The 15,225-nt window shown below is 42.0% G+C and overlaps 1 protein-coding gene across 5 annotated transcripts in view; it reads left to right on the top strand.

The window, feature by feature from the left end:
- SLC16A9 (solute carrier family 16 member 9) overlaps window positions 1-1,211 on the top strand; it is a 37,723-nt gene extending 36,512 nt beyond the window's left edge. For all 5 annotated transcript variants that reach the window (XM_050958609.1, XM_050958605.1, XM_050958607.1 and 2 more), the window contains one exon: window positions 54-1,211. In XM_050958609.1, coding sequence (XP_050814566.1) covers window positions 54-232 — 179 coding nt within the window. In that variant the 3' untranslated portion in view covers window positions 233-1,211. The remainder of the gene's footprint in view (window positions 1-53) is intronic.
- Window positions 1,212-15,225: the final 14,014 nt, after the last annotated feature.

Raw genomic sequence — 15,225 nt, 5'->3', positions numbered from 1 at the left:
TATGTTCAGCAATTGTATATCATTGATCTCACTTTTTTTCTTTTTCTTTTCAGGTTGGTTTTATGACTGGACACAGACATATGACATTGCTTTCTGCTTTAGTGGACTTTGTGTTCTGCTGGGTGGACTTCTTCTGTTGGTGGCAGCTCTGCCATGCTGGGACAACTGTAATAATCAGAGTGCAAAGCCACCTCCAAATACTTACTCCTACATGGTTGCATCTAGTATTTAAATGGCAGCTGGAAAACTCTTCAATGCCTTTTTAAACTATGTACTATATAGCAAAATGTTTTAGTAATTTTTCCACATATTTATGAAATACAAAAATCCTTTTACAAATAGAAAAAAATCCAATTATGCTTGACATTCATTTTTTTAAGAATGGGCTTGCTTTGTCTACTGTAGCCTGTGGGTTTGTCTACACTACAATAAGAAACCTGTAGCGCCGAGTCTCAGAGCCTGGGTCGGCTGACTTGAGCTGGGGGCATGGAGTATAAAATTGCAGTATAGATATTTTGGGAGTGGGCTTGAGCCTGGGCTATGAGACCCACCCCCATCATTGGGTTTCAGAGCGCGGGCTTCAGTCTGAGCCTGAACGTGTGTCTACATTGCAAATTATAGCCCTTCAGCCCAAGCCCCATAAACATGAGTCAGCTAGCCAAGGCCAGCCACAGCTGTTCCAAGGCTCTCTTATTGCAGTGTAGCTGTACTCCATGTGTTCAGCCTCCATCTACTGTAACTTCCTTTCACCCAGTAATGGGGATATTCTGCTGTATTATCAGCTGTATTTTTTTTGTTGTTTTTATGGAAAAAAAGATCTTGTGCTGTAGCAATTTGGAATATATTAGAAGGCCCTTTTCTTAATGGAAAAGGATGGCACTAATGTCTCCCTTCAGAGGTTTCCAATAGTTGTACAATGAGAGGCTTGAAAAAAATACCTTCTCACCTGGAATGCAATACATTGATGAGGTGCTTATATCATGGTAAGGTAAATGTTTCCTTTTTTAAGGTTCCCTGCTTTATTGTAAAGTATTCTAATGAGGAAAAACCTCTATTGTATAACTGAACTAAACATTATGGTAAAACTTCACATTTTGCATACCACTGCAAACTAAGATGCTATGCTCCAAATATTTTGCTGCACACTTTTTGAAGTTTGTTTAAAAACTATTGAACCAAAATCTTTCAAACCAAGGAATAAATATGATTTTTGAAACCACCTTAAACTCTGACTCAGGCCTGGTCTACACTATGCGTTTAAACCAAATTTAGCAGCGTTAAACCAATATAACCCTGCACCCGTCCACACAACGAGGCCCTTTGTATCGATGTAAAGGGCTCTTTAAACCGGTTTCTGTACTCCTCCTCGACAAGAGGAGTAGCGCTGAAATCGGTATTGCCATGTTGGCTTAGGGGTAGTGTGGCCACAAATCGACGGTATTGGCCTCCAGGCGGTATCCCACAGTGCACCATTGTGACCGCTCTGGAAAGCAATCTGAACTCAGATGCACTGGCCAGGTAGACAGGAATTTAATTTCCTGTTTGCCCAGCGTGGAGCGCTGATCAGCACAGGTGGCCATGCAGTCCCAGAATCCAAAAAGAGCTCCAGCATGGACCATACGGGAGATACTGGATCTGATCGCTGTGTAGGGAGACAAATCTGTTCTATCAGAGCTCCATTACAGAAGGCGAAATGACAAAGCATTTGAAAAAATCTCCAGGCTATGATACAGAGTCCACAGTACAGTGTTGTGTGACAAGCGTAACGGAAAGCCAAAGAATCAAATGGACGCTCATGGAGGGAGGGAGGGGGTACTGAGGACTCCAGCTATCCCATAGTCCCCGCAGTCTCCAAAAAGTATTTGCATTCTTGGCTGAGCTTCCAGTGCCTGTAGGGTCAAACACATTGTCCGAGGTGGTTCAGGGTATATCTCGTCAATTTACCGCCCCTTTCCCCCATGAAAGAAAAGGGAAAAAATCGTTTACTGACTTTTTTCAATGTCACCGTATGTCTACTGCATGCTGCTGGTAGACGCGGTGCTGCGGCACTGAACAGCAGCATCCTCTCCCCTCCCCTCCCTGATGGCAGACGGTACAGTGCAAAATGACTGACAGCCATCCTCGTCATCATCCTGTGAGTGCTCCTGGCTAGCCTCAGGTGAGGTCAGCCGGGGGCACTTAGGTAAAAATAGGAATGACTTCCGGTCATTCCTGGCAGATGGTACAGAACGGCTGGTAACCGTCTTCATCATAGCAACTCGGGGTTGAGCTCCATCAGCTGCCCCCACCTTCATGTCTAAAGAAAAGATTCTGTACTGCCTGGACTATCATAGCAGCGGGAGGCTGGGCTCCTCACCCCCGCACCATTTAATGTCCTGCCTAGGCTATCATAGCAGCTGGAGTCTGTCTCCCCCTCATTTTATCTCACTAAAAAGTCAGTGTTTCTTATTCCTGCATTCTTTATTACTTCATCACACAAATGCGGGGGACACTGCAATGGTAGCCCAGGAGGGTTGGGGGAGGAGGGAAGTAACGGGTGGGGTTGTTGCAGGGCCACCCCTAGAATGGCATGCAGCTCATCATTTCTGTGGGATCTAACACGGAGCAGCTGTGCTCTCTGGTTCTCTGGTACACTGGTTCTCTAGTACACTTGTCCCATATTCTAGGCAGGACTGACTCTATTTTTGGATAAAACATAAAGGAGGGAATGACTCAGGGAGTCATTTTTGTCTTTGTGCCCCTGGCCGACCTCAGCAAAGGCCAGCCAGGAGCACCCATGACAGCAGCAGACAGTACAGAACAACTGATAACCATCATCTCATCGCCAATTTACAATGGCATGGCAGACGGTGCAGAATGACTGATAACCATCATCTCATCGCCAATTTACAATGGCAGACAGTGCAATAGGGATGGTAACCATCTCTGCTACCTTGCAAAGGCAAATGAATGCTGCCATGTAGCACTGCAGTATCGCCTCTGTCAGCAGCATCCAGTACTCATACGGTGACAGTGACAAAAGGCAAAATGGGCTCCATGGTTGCCATGCTATGGCGTCTGCCAGGGCAATCGAGGGGAAAAGGGTGTGAAATGATTGTCTGCCATTGCTTTCACGGAGGAAGGAAAGAGTGACGACATTTACCCAGAATCACCTGCTACACTGTTTTTGCATTGGGATCTCAACCCAGAATTCCTGTGGGCGGGGGAGACTGCGGGAACTATGGGATAGCTACAGGATAGCTACCCACAGTGCAACGCTCCAGAAATCGACGCTAGCCTCGGTACATGGATGCACACCACCGAATTATTGTGCTTTGTGTGGCTACCTGCACAATAACTTTATACAATCTGTTTTACAAAACCGGTTTATGTAAAATCGGAGTAATCCGGTAGTGTAGACGTACCCTCAGTTATGCAAGCGCTTCATCCTACATTGGATTGGAGCTGTGGGATCTTTCCCCTAAGGACATGTTCCTAGGCACTTTCACTTATTCCTGTTCTATTAATTGAGTCTGGCTTTTCCAGGCCCTGTGCGTTGGGATCAAGTTCACCACCTTTCTGCAACCCAAATTCCCACTGAAGTCACTGCATGGTTTAAAATTCCTTAAGAAAAAAACAGATGCATAATTAAGAAATATTATTGTTAAATTGTTACACAAAGATTGGTTGTGTGCTTTCTGTCATGGTTATGAACTGCACTTTTGACCCCTTTTAGTCCTCTTTAGATGACAGACCTGGCTTCCTGCACCTTTCTGGGTAGAACCACATGGTTAACCACTCTGGAACTGGGTCTTTTGGTGTCTGCTCCTATTTATCAACCATGTTAATGCAACAGGCCCAACTGCATTTGACACTTGTCAGCCCTTTCACTGCGGGAAGTTGTGACCACCAATTTGATTAGAGTGGCTAAAAAAAAAAAAGTCTTCAGAACAAAACATTATTTATTTATTCACTGAAAGTACAATGTAAAGCCTTATATGCCTGGGTCTTACTCATACTCCAATCTTTCCTTGCCAGCTTCTGCAAGTTCTCTTCAGCCCAGCTAACCTCCACCTCTGGCTGGGGAGAAACACTGTCCTGCTCAAAACATGCTCCCTGTGTCTGTCTGTGTGTTCCCTGGTCAATGTTTTGCTGGCACTTTCCTGGGCAGTCTCTTCCCACTCCTTTTAAACCCCCCACTCTTGTCTAGGCTCTGGGCTCCTCTAATGTTTTAGTGTCTTTGATTCTCTTTCCAGCCTTGGCAAAGGAGCTGTCTCACCAAGGTTGGGGCTGAAGAGTCATCTCTTCACAGTTATAAACCTGGCTTGTGTGTGTTTTGGGAAGTTCCTTATCTAAGCTATTATGTTGTCTTTCCTGCTTGGTTCTCAAACTGGGTCACCAGGGTTGGCATTAGACCTGCTGGGGCCCGGGGCCAAAGCCTGAGCTCCGTCACCCGGGGCCAAAGCTGAAGATTGAAGGCTTCAGCCCTGTGTGGTGGGGCTCAGATTGCAGGCTCCCTGCCAGGAGCTGAATCCCTGGGCTTTGGTCCCTCCATCCAGGACATTGGGGGCTCAGGCAGGCTTTGGTCCCCCGTCCTCTGGTTATGAGAACCCCTGCTCTACCTATTCCTCTTCCCTCTTGATTTACACACAGAGGCATGCACCATATTCATAAATAATACAGCTATTTTCTAGTTCATCATACTTGTCCTTTAACAATATATAATAAAGGGGATTCCATATCCAAGTGGGTATGTGGAAACTGCAAGTGGAAGAGGGAGTACTTTCATACAGCAGGAAAATCCTCACTGTGTCAAATGAGTGAGAGCTCTCATTTCTTTATTTTTGTTTTCATTAGTGTTTGTCAACAGGATTGAGGTAGGGGAGGTCTGGTTTTTGTATGTTGCAGATCACTCGGCACTTTTGGGTGTGTAAAGTGACTTTTTTCCCTGAAGTGTTAAACTATGTGTGTTGGAGAACTTTAGGTAATTATTTGGTGAGTACACATTTGCCATTTGGAGAACCTAAGTTTCAAATGTGAGTGCCTAAAGTATTTTCAAATTCTAGGTTGGGCAATCCATAGGGCCACACACTCAGAATTATAGGGCAGATCTTCAGCAGGTGCACTGTCCTAGCTCCATTGAAGACAATTGACATCATCTGAGGGTCTGCCCAATGAATTAGGCTACATGTATGTCATGGAGGTCACAGATTCGGTGACTTTCTGTGACATTGAGGCCCCACAGCAGCAGCCCACACAGCTCTCAGCTGTCCCCCCAGCTTCCAGTCCTGCAGCACAGCAAGGGATTCCCCAGTGCTCTCCAGCCCCTGCGGGCAGAGAAGATACCCCACCCCCAGCCACTGGGTAGGGCGAGGGGCCGCAGCTCCCTGCCACTGTATGAAGCGGGGCAGGGTGCTGGACCTTTCTCCTCCCTACTTTGTGAGGGATGTTTTTAGTAAAAGTCAGGGACAGATCACAGCTGTGAATTTTTGTTCACTGCCTGTGACCTGTCCATGGCTTTTACAAAAAATATCCATTACAAAATCATAGCCTTACCTATGAGTATCATGTATTATCTTTAGCAAAGTGTATAACATCTTATCCAGGACATATACAGCCTGAAGAGGAATACATTGTAATCAATATTGCCTTATCTTAAATCTTTTTTTCTTTTTTCTCCCTATATACATACTTTTTGACCCTTTGATAGCCTTGGCATCATGAATATGAAAATATAATTACAATACTTGTCATTCTGTTATAAAAAGTGAACATTGTAATGATAGAGCAATATCTTACATCTCATCAGAAATGGAATTTATTATTAGGCAATTTGTCCAAAGATGGCACTGGTGCTGTAATCTACATCCCTGATGTAATTTCACCTTGAAAAGAGGCATAGGGCCAGATCCTCAGTTGGCGCAAAATCTGCATAGGGTCATTGACTTCAATGAAGTTACATTGATTTATATCAGCTAAGGAGCTGGCTCATGGCTGACAGTATGAATCTCATCTTTTTTCAGTGAGTATGATATATTGAGAGAATTGACGAAGTGGGTATTCACTCACGAAAGCTCATGCTCCAATACGTCTGTTAGTCTATAAGGTGCCACAGGACTCTTTGTCGATTTTTATATTAAGAGAAGACAACCAGCAGCATTTACTAAGGTTGCATCATTTTTCCTTTGGTTCTATATTTTGGGTAATCTTGTCCAAATATTAGATTTCCACATGACATTAACTCTGTGGTATGAGTCCCCAGATACTGGGAGCTACTAAGTAGGTCAGGTCATGAAATTCAAATATTGGATGCTGGAGAGTGTGTGAACTTTGCCAGTGTGAAAAATATATTTTTCCCTCATCTGCATAGAAGTGATTGGAAAATTTTCATCAAAACAGTTTTCAGTCAAAAAATGTTGTTTAGAATTGATCAATTTTTTTGTTGTAAAATTGTATCCACTTTGACAATTTTTGTTTAGACAAAAAAGAAGCTTTCAAATTTTTGGATTTTTTTTGTTTCAAAATGACTTCATTTTGAAAGGTTTCATATACAGTGATGGAGTGTTCACTCCACCCCTCACTGAAAGTATTAAGGTAGCTGGGAAAGGACCAACTAACTTAATAGGCTGCACTTGAGGAGAACTAAGCTGGCTAGGCTAGCCCTAAGAGAAGATGGAGCCCAGCTGGAGAGGAACAGGCTGAACTGGTATAAAAGCTGGAAGCTGTGGCCAGAGGGGGTTACAGTGTGAGGCCTTTAGTCATGCTCTACTGGTGGAAAGGTGGAAACTAGGGAGAGAATAGAAGCCTTGGTGTGCTGTCCATGAGAGAAGGGTCTACCAGAGGAGGGTGGAGAAAGCCTGATGTAGGTGACGTAGAACCAAGGCTTGGGATAGTGCACACCTTGGTTGTAGGGTCGCTGGGCTGAACCGTAGCCTGAGTTCCCCTACTAACGATTGGGGACAACACGCAGACTGGGCAGTGGAGCAGAAGACTGCCTGGGATAGTCATCTGATAGGAATTTGAAACTGTGGAAGGGGAGGACAATAGTGACTTGGCTGGAAGACCAAGCCATGAAGGGAGAGCATACTGAGTTGCACGTAGAGGGTGAGCAAACGAGTGGCAGAAGGGAGCATTGGAACTGGAAAGAGCTAATCCTCAGAGCAGCTAGGAGGAGGCACCCTAGCAGTGGGGTCAAAATTAAAAAGAAATGTTTAATGACCCCAAAGCCATTTTGGGGGCAGTGGGAGGAATTTGGTTTCTCATTTCTTTTAATTTTGGCTTTTTAGACTAATTTGGAATTAAAATTTAATAGCATTTTTTTAGTACAGAAAATTGGTGATTTTTCCAGCTGTCTCAATTTTATATATACTACTTGAACTTTCTCTATACAGGCTTGTTGTGAGTACACTACCTTATGGCTAGGAAGGTTGAACTACTGTCTCTTGGGTGTTCCAGTGATGCAGTGAATTACTGAAGTCTTCAGATTCTGAAGACACCCCACTGTGATGGTGTCTAATGTCAAGAAAAAAATGTGACTTGAGTCCAATTTTAGGGGTAGAGGCAAACTCTGAAGGTACACATCTTCTGGGTAGAGGCAAACTCTGAAGTAGCATACAACTTTTCAGAATGGACCTGTCCTTGCCAAAGAGACCTGTAACAACTTTTGGAGCAGAAATGGAATACTAATCAAGTTATTCTCTGTACCCCTTTTTGTGGACACTCAATATATGAACAATAGTTGTTGCTTAAATCAGTCAAGTTAGCAGTGAGTCAGGCAGTAGAACAATCTATTTTCTTATTAGCAGATGGTAAGAATATTTACAGTGATTTCTTTGTTTTTGGCAATTAATCTGCCAAGGATTATTGGGGTTTAAATCTCTGCAGTGCTTTACTTAATTGATAATCCTTATGGTTTACTGCAAAAACATATTGTAGTCCACTGACAGCCTATTTATGCATCCAAATGGATAAGTATTCCTGAGTCCCCTGGTTTGTAACATAAGTTGATGGTTAAGAATATATTAAGAGGAGCTAGGGGCCCTGTGGGGTTATGCTGCTTTACATGTTTGCATGGAACACCCATTGATGTCATGGCTCTTTGTATTTCAAGGGATTTTTATTTAAGGAATTTATTGGAGGCAAGTGTCACGGTACATTTTTGAGATAAGTCTGACATTGGTCTTTTATCTTTTTTAAGCTGCCCATGACACACAGTCAGAACTGCACAACAATTTGAAAAGAAAGAGTAGAAACCCCTTTCTAATATGAAATTTAGCAGAACTCCAAAGGACCATATCAGTGATCTTGTGTTTCTGATCTGAGCTCAATTATTTATGCCACAGAAGCAGACAGTGATTTATCATCCTCTTCAGAGTTATATCAAGACTCTTTGGAGAGCGGACTCTGAAAATACTCTCCAAGTTAAATAATTCCCTGTTGCTTTCTTGAAGAAAGAAATACTATATGCCCTTTAAATGCTGGCTGATGTAACTGAAACAGTTTGCAGAAGCAGTCACTGTAAAGCCCAGCAATGTTTTCTCATTTTTATGTTGTGCTCTTACTATGAAGCTATTTTATTAGGTTCATTCAATGTTACAGCAATTTAAAGTTTCTCACTAATTTTTCAGCTCTGTTCTGTTGCTGCTTCATCTGTAGTGCAGACCCACTGAAAAGGATGAACCAGATCCAGCCTACATTTCAATTTTAGGCAGAGTCACGGTGTAATATACAACATAACACCTCTGCAGGTAGCCCAATTGATCCCTGACTTCACAATTCAGCTTGTGCCCTTCTCCCCCTGCTCCCAAAAGGCATTAAAAATTTTGGTTTCATAGAAACAATTATAACCCTGATTAAAGTACAATCCCTCTGAAGTTCCACCTCTTTAGTGGGACTGGCCAGGGATGCTTTAATCACTAATTTTTTAGGGGCCTTAATATAGGGGTCCATGTTTTTTAGTGTAGCCTCTCATTTTTTTTGGTATTTTTGTTTGGATGTCCAACTTTAGAGATTAAAGCATGATTTTTATTTTTTCCAGAGATGTTGAGCACCCACAGTAACCACTGCCTTGACTTAGAATTGTGCATATTTATTCGCTCTTAAAAGAAGAATTCAGTTGTCTAAAGCTAAATACCCAAAAGCAGAGATGCCCAAAATTAGAGGCCACTTTTGAATTGTGTCAGAGCCCCTAGCAGCAAAAATCAGACATGGTTATAAACCTGGAAATGTGAGTAGGGTGCATAGAACACTATATCCATTAAACTGCTAGGAACAACATTATAATGTTTGATCATGAACTCTATAATGTAGGAATCTTGTCTTAAATAGAAAGTCAGCATGTGTCACCTGCTGACCTCGTATAATTCCTCTTCTCCTGGAAGTACGGTTTGTGCTGAAATGTCATTGGGTGCTCTGTTTTATGGTGACAGCTAGAAGTTCTTGAGTAACAGTATTAATAGCTAGCCAGCTGCTTTATATGTGGCCAGTGTTGTAGCTTGACCTACAGTGAGAGAGCATATCCAAATTATGCACTTTTAGTTTTTTGCAGTTACTTTAAAAATTGATGCAACATGACATGCATATCAAGTTGCATAAGGTCATGTTCTCATTCAGTTCCCCCTTCCAAAAACTGATTCATCGATTTTTTTTTCTTTTATGACTAAGGGCACTTTCTTTCATAGAGCATAATGCTACTTCTGAGGTTGCTACTACAGTAGCTGTTGTGGTAACAAGTAGGAATGACTCATTATATCAGAGTTTCTCAAACACGGGTCACTGCTTGTGTAGGGAAAGCCCCTGGCGGGGCAGGCCGGTGTGTTTAACTGCCCCGTCTGCAGGTCCGGCCAGTCGCGGCTCTCACTGGCCGTGGATCACTGCTCCAGGCCAATAGGCGCTGCTGAAAGCGGTGCGGGCCGAGGGACTTACTGGCCGCCACTTCCAGCAGCCCCCATTGGCCTGCAGTGGTGAACTGAGGCCAGTGGAAGCTGTGATTGGCTGGACCTGCGGACAGGGCAGTTAAACACACCGGCCTGGCCCACCAGGGGCTTTCCCTACACAAGCGGCAACTCCTGTTTGAGAAACCCTGCATTATATGGAGAAAAAAAAATCAAATGTGCCCAAAAGTTGAAGTATCCTCTATCTTTTCTTTCAATTTGATTAAGCCCAGACTTTTCTTGCTGCATGATGGCATAAAAAAATTATTTAGTTGAAAAAAATGGGAGGCATTAAAGAAAAATGTAGTTACAAATATTGAAAAATTTCAACTGATTCTAATAAGGGACAAAGTGCAAGGGCCTTGAAAGAAGTAGTATCCACAATGATCATCTCACAGGGTTCTCCTCCCAGTGGGGTTTGCCACTCCATCCATAAGCCGGGGTCATGGGGCCCATCTATAAACCTGAGAGCCTCCCACTGATCCACTGGAAGCCGTGTGCCTGCACATCTGTCCTGGACTCCCCCTCCCCTGCATCCTTAGCCAGTGTGGCTGACCTTGCACCATGAGCTGAAGCTCCACATAAATACATTCCTAAACTGTATTATTTTCCAGGGAATCTCTGCAGGGTTGGCAAGAGAGCAATATATGTTTAGCACCAGCCTTTCCCTTTCCTGCTACATGGATCTTGGACTTGGAGAGCATCTCCACAAGGTCCAGAGAAGTAGAGGGTGGCACCTGCACCACCTATTACATAGTGTAAGGAGATGTACAAGCATGGAGGGGAGAGTTGTGGACAGGTCAGGCAGAGTCCGTCTGTACCTGTGGCTTCTTAAAGGCGTATAACTTTGGAACCTTCTGTCTTGATTGAATGAATGTTATTTTAGATTAGTTGCCTCCTGTCTGCTAGCTTCACATGATTTGTTACTTTCCTGGATTTAGTGCCCTGTGATTCTGTGTTCCTGAGCAAAATCATACCAGACAAAAGTCTAAATTGAGAAAGACACTTTGCAGTTACAACCCCTTCTGAGAAACACTGAGGAGATGCCTGTAACAGTTCCATTAGGCATTCCAATTCAGCCTAAGGAGATGAAGCCTCTTTTTAGTAATTGTCTTGTCTTATGTAAATATAGATTTCAAAATTCTGAGGAAATATAGATGGAGCACCCACTGGGAATTTTCTTTTTAAGCCCTCAGAGTGTCAAAAAAAGTCAAGGGTTTGGATTTGTGGTGAAAGTTAAGTTTGTTCTTCTTCTTTCCTCTGATCTCCACCACCTCCATCCCCCGAGTCAACCACCCACCCCAGCTCAAAAAGGATAATGTAATTTGTTCACCTATGACACTTCTAAATAACCTTAGTGTAGTCATAGTCATTTCAATTTAAGTATTAATAAGTCATTGTTTCATGCCCAGAGACATGGTATTTATTGTAATTAAAGATGCTAAATATTCAGGTGTTCTGAAATGAGATGGAAGCCACTTGCGTACTGTGACCATTTTGACACCTACCTTCACACTTGGCCATTTTATTTTCAAAAGTAAATTCATTTGATTAAGACCTCCTAGTGAGACTGCTGTTCCTAGATCCCACTGTTTACCTAAATATTGAAGTTTGAGAATTTACTAAATTACCAGAGGAGCCATAGGTAGTGTATACTACCCTACATCATTGCATGCAACTCTCATTGGCACCAAGGTCCTCGTTATAGTAGAAGAGAGTTTACTTAAAAAATATACAATATTTACCAGATGTCCATTTTATCAGATAGTAGAACATGTATCTTCTTTAAAAATGGCAAAGGACAAAATGCACAAGCAATTCAGAATAACACTAAAATTTACATGGACCAAGGAGCAACTTCTTTTCAATCAGATATGTATTTTTTCAAGTCAAACAGCCTTTTGAGTGATCTTGCACTTCTGAGCGGGTGTCAGCTATTTATAACATAGCAGCTGAAGAAACAAGACAGTACTTTGTTGTCAGTCCTGCAAGTTAGTAATAGCAATACTGTGGAGGGAGGTAGCTCAACTAACTTTCCTGGTTAAATACTTCTCTATAGCTCTTTTGCAGAAAGAAATAGTGTATGCCTTTTAAATACAGGTTGCTGTAATTAGAGCAATGTTCAAAACTAGTCACTCCAAAGCACAGCAGCTCTTTCTCATTTCTATGCTATGTTCTATTACTGGATGGATTTGCAGCTACATCAATTTTAGGTTGTCAGTTTGTTTTGATAGTTTATCATCTCTGTTCTATTTACTGATCTAAAAGGCTTAGTTTCCCTCCTCCCCATCATGAGTGTAATTTATCCCATGCAGATAGCCTTCGCAAAGTTGTATGCCTCCCTAACCCTCATTTAAAATGTGATATGGGCTTAGGTGGATCTTAAATAATGTGCGGGGCCTTGAGCAGGCCTCCTATATGATGCTGATTTTCAGACTTACTCTGTAGTTGTTCATACAGAACCGTCACTGGTTTCAGTGGAAGTCTTACTCAGTGCCCCCGTAGAATGCTGCTCTTAAATAATGTGAGGTAATATTCTTTTAATGTTCAGTTATTTCCCTATAAACCTAGAATCATTAAGAGACCTTTAGGTCCATGGAGGGAATTACATTAAAAAACATTGCAGGAACAGAGACAGGCTCCAACTCGTCTTCATGACATTTTCACAAGAGCTTAGTTGTTGCTATTCTTTTGCACCTTTGTAGCTCTACAAAATTGGCAAGGGAGATCTCAGATAAGGATTTGGATTTGTGACTACTTGAAAGCCTCAAAAAAAGAAAATAGATAGGGAGACTTTATTAAATAGTTACACATATATAAGGCTACAAAGTCACCTTCACTTGTTCCTTCTCTTTTTTTCCTTTTTCCATCATCACCCCTATCCATTCACCCACTTATCCCCATAATTCAGCTGTTACTGGGAGACAGCTGAAATGGGCATATGCCATAAGCAACCTCACCTTTGGTAATTCACAAAGTGAAAAAGACCATCCGTTAATTGCAGGAAAGAGGTGGGCAGAATAATAAGAAAATAAGACTGGCCACAGTGGATCAGACCAATGGTCCATCTAGCTCAATATCCTGTCTTCCGACGGTGACCAGTGCCAGATGCTTCAAAGGGAATGAATACAAGAAGGCAATTATGAAGTGATCATCTATTCCTTTTTGTCCAGTCCCAACACCTGGCAGTCAGAGGCATAGAGGCACACAAAGTATGGGGTTGCACGCCTGACCACGTTGGCTAATAACCAGTGATGGACCAATCCTCCATGAATTTATCTAATTATTTTTTTGAACCTAGTAGTGGTTTTGGCCTTCACAACAACAAGAAGATGATAACAAGTAGTAGAGAGCATGCTGTTTCCAATCCAATCTGTAAATGGCTTAACAGTGTAAATTATGGCCTATATTTTTAAATACAATTTCTCAATAAGTTCATCTGGGTGAAACATGATAGAATCAGACATCTGTTTCTTGGATGTGACAGTGTGGTTCTTGGTAGCACCACTTTCATTTAATATAGTTTGGAGAAGGAAATCAGAGAAAACATATTCTGCTGCTGTTCAAGGAGAGTTTAGAGGTTTGAATATTTTGATGGCCAGTGTGCATATAGAGTGCTGTTTTTTTTTTTAATTTAGTGTAACTGGAATATGGAAAAAATGTATACAGACTAAAGGCTGACTGGCAATTCAGGGGACTGAAAGCGTAAAATGGAAACATTATCTCTTTCATGAATTATCCCTTGCCAATGATTACTCAGTGCAGGATGGAATTCTTATCAGTCTATTCCTATCAATCTCAGTTTAAGTCCTTATATACAGTATTTCCTTTCGCCAGTCAGCTAGACAGTGAGAGGCACTCAATGGTTTCTCCCCAGTTCCTAGTTTCTCCTGTTACGTTAGTTTCTCCTGTTACGTTTACAACTGCATCAAATTTAATTAAAAGTGGCTCATGATCCAATGAATACAATGTAAAGTGATAGGCACCTGGGTTCCCTTTGGAAACCTGCTTTCAGTTCTAGTAAAAGTAGAACTGGTTTGTCTGAGGGGAAACCTGTCAGCATGAACCTGGCCCTGAATATTTTCAGGATACTTCAGTGGTATAGTTGTGGAAAAAAGGCACACAAATGTAACATTTTATTAAAATAATTCCCAGTATTGCATCACCACCTTGTGGCCATACTAAAAAATACAAGCATAGACAACTGCTATTTCTGCCTGCCTAGTCTCTCTCGTTTTTTTAAAAAAATCATTTTATACCCCTTTCCTTAAAATAAAAAAAGAGATTTTATTCTAAACCTGTAAGATCTTATTTCCTGGCATGGCTGGATAGTTTCTTATGTACCAAAATGAGTTGCAGACCAGTGAATTAGCCTAATTACATTTTGTCGTGAACTATAAAATAAGTTTTTGTTTTTTGAGTTTTTGCGGGTGCTTTTCTATAATTTATGCTGAATGATCACTGATTTACTATAGCTGCCTTAGCCTCACTTGTGATTTTGGCATCTCTGATATTCTTGTAAAAATATTGAGCTAACTTTTCATTTACCAGGAGAAACAAGCAAGCTATTCCTTTTCCTTTCTATATGTGTTCTTTTCATGACTGCAACAGGTCTGGGAGGAAGCCCTTTAAGACAATGGCACTCAACATTTAATAGCCAAAGAACTATTTCATCATTGAAAGCAAAAACAAATAAGCCCCAATTCTCCATGTACAGACATGTTTAACTATCTGTGCCTGTTAGATCTACTAACACAGACAAGAGGTTTCTCTTATAACTGTGGGCCTGATCTTTGAGGTCAATGAGATTACTAAGAGTGGTATGTGCCACAACCTCCAGCTGGTTGTATGAGCTTGGGGTGTGCTATAGACCGCCGGGATCTGATTGGGATATGGATAGAGACCTCTTTAATGAAGTAAACACAAAGGGGAAATGTGTGATTATGGGGGACTTCAACTTCCCGGATATAGACTGGAGGACAAGTGCTTGCAAGAATAATAGGGGTCAGATTTTTCTGGATGTGATATTGGATGGATTTCTTCATCAAGTAGTTGAAGTACCTACGAGAGGGGATGCCATTTTAGATTTGGTGTTGGTGAGCAGTGAGGACCTCGTAGAAGAAATGGTGGTAGGGGACAACCTTGGTTCGAGTGATCATGAGCTGATTCAGTTCAAACTAGATGGAAGGATAAACAAATGTAGATCCGGGATTAGGGTTTTCGACTTCTCGAGGGCTAATTTTAAAGAGTTAAGGAAATTAGTTAGGGAAGTGGATTGGACGGAGGAATTAGTGGATTTAAATGCGGAGGAGGC

Source organism: Gopherus flavomarginatus, chromosome 6 (assembly GCF_025201925.1).
Source record: "Gopherus flavomarginatus isolate rGopFla2 chromosome 6, rGopFla2.mat.asm, whole genome shotgun sequence".
Lineage (NCBI taxonomy): Eukaryota > Metazoa > Chordata > Testudines > Testudinidae > Gopherus > Gopherus flavomarginatus.
Note: the sequence above shows the minus strand (reverse complement) of the source record. Positions and strands in the feature narration are given on the sequence as shown.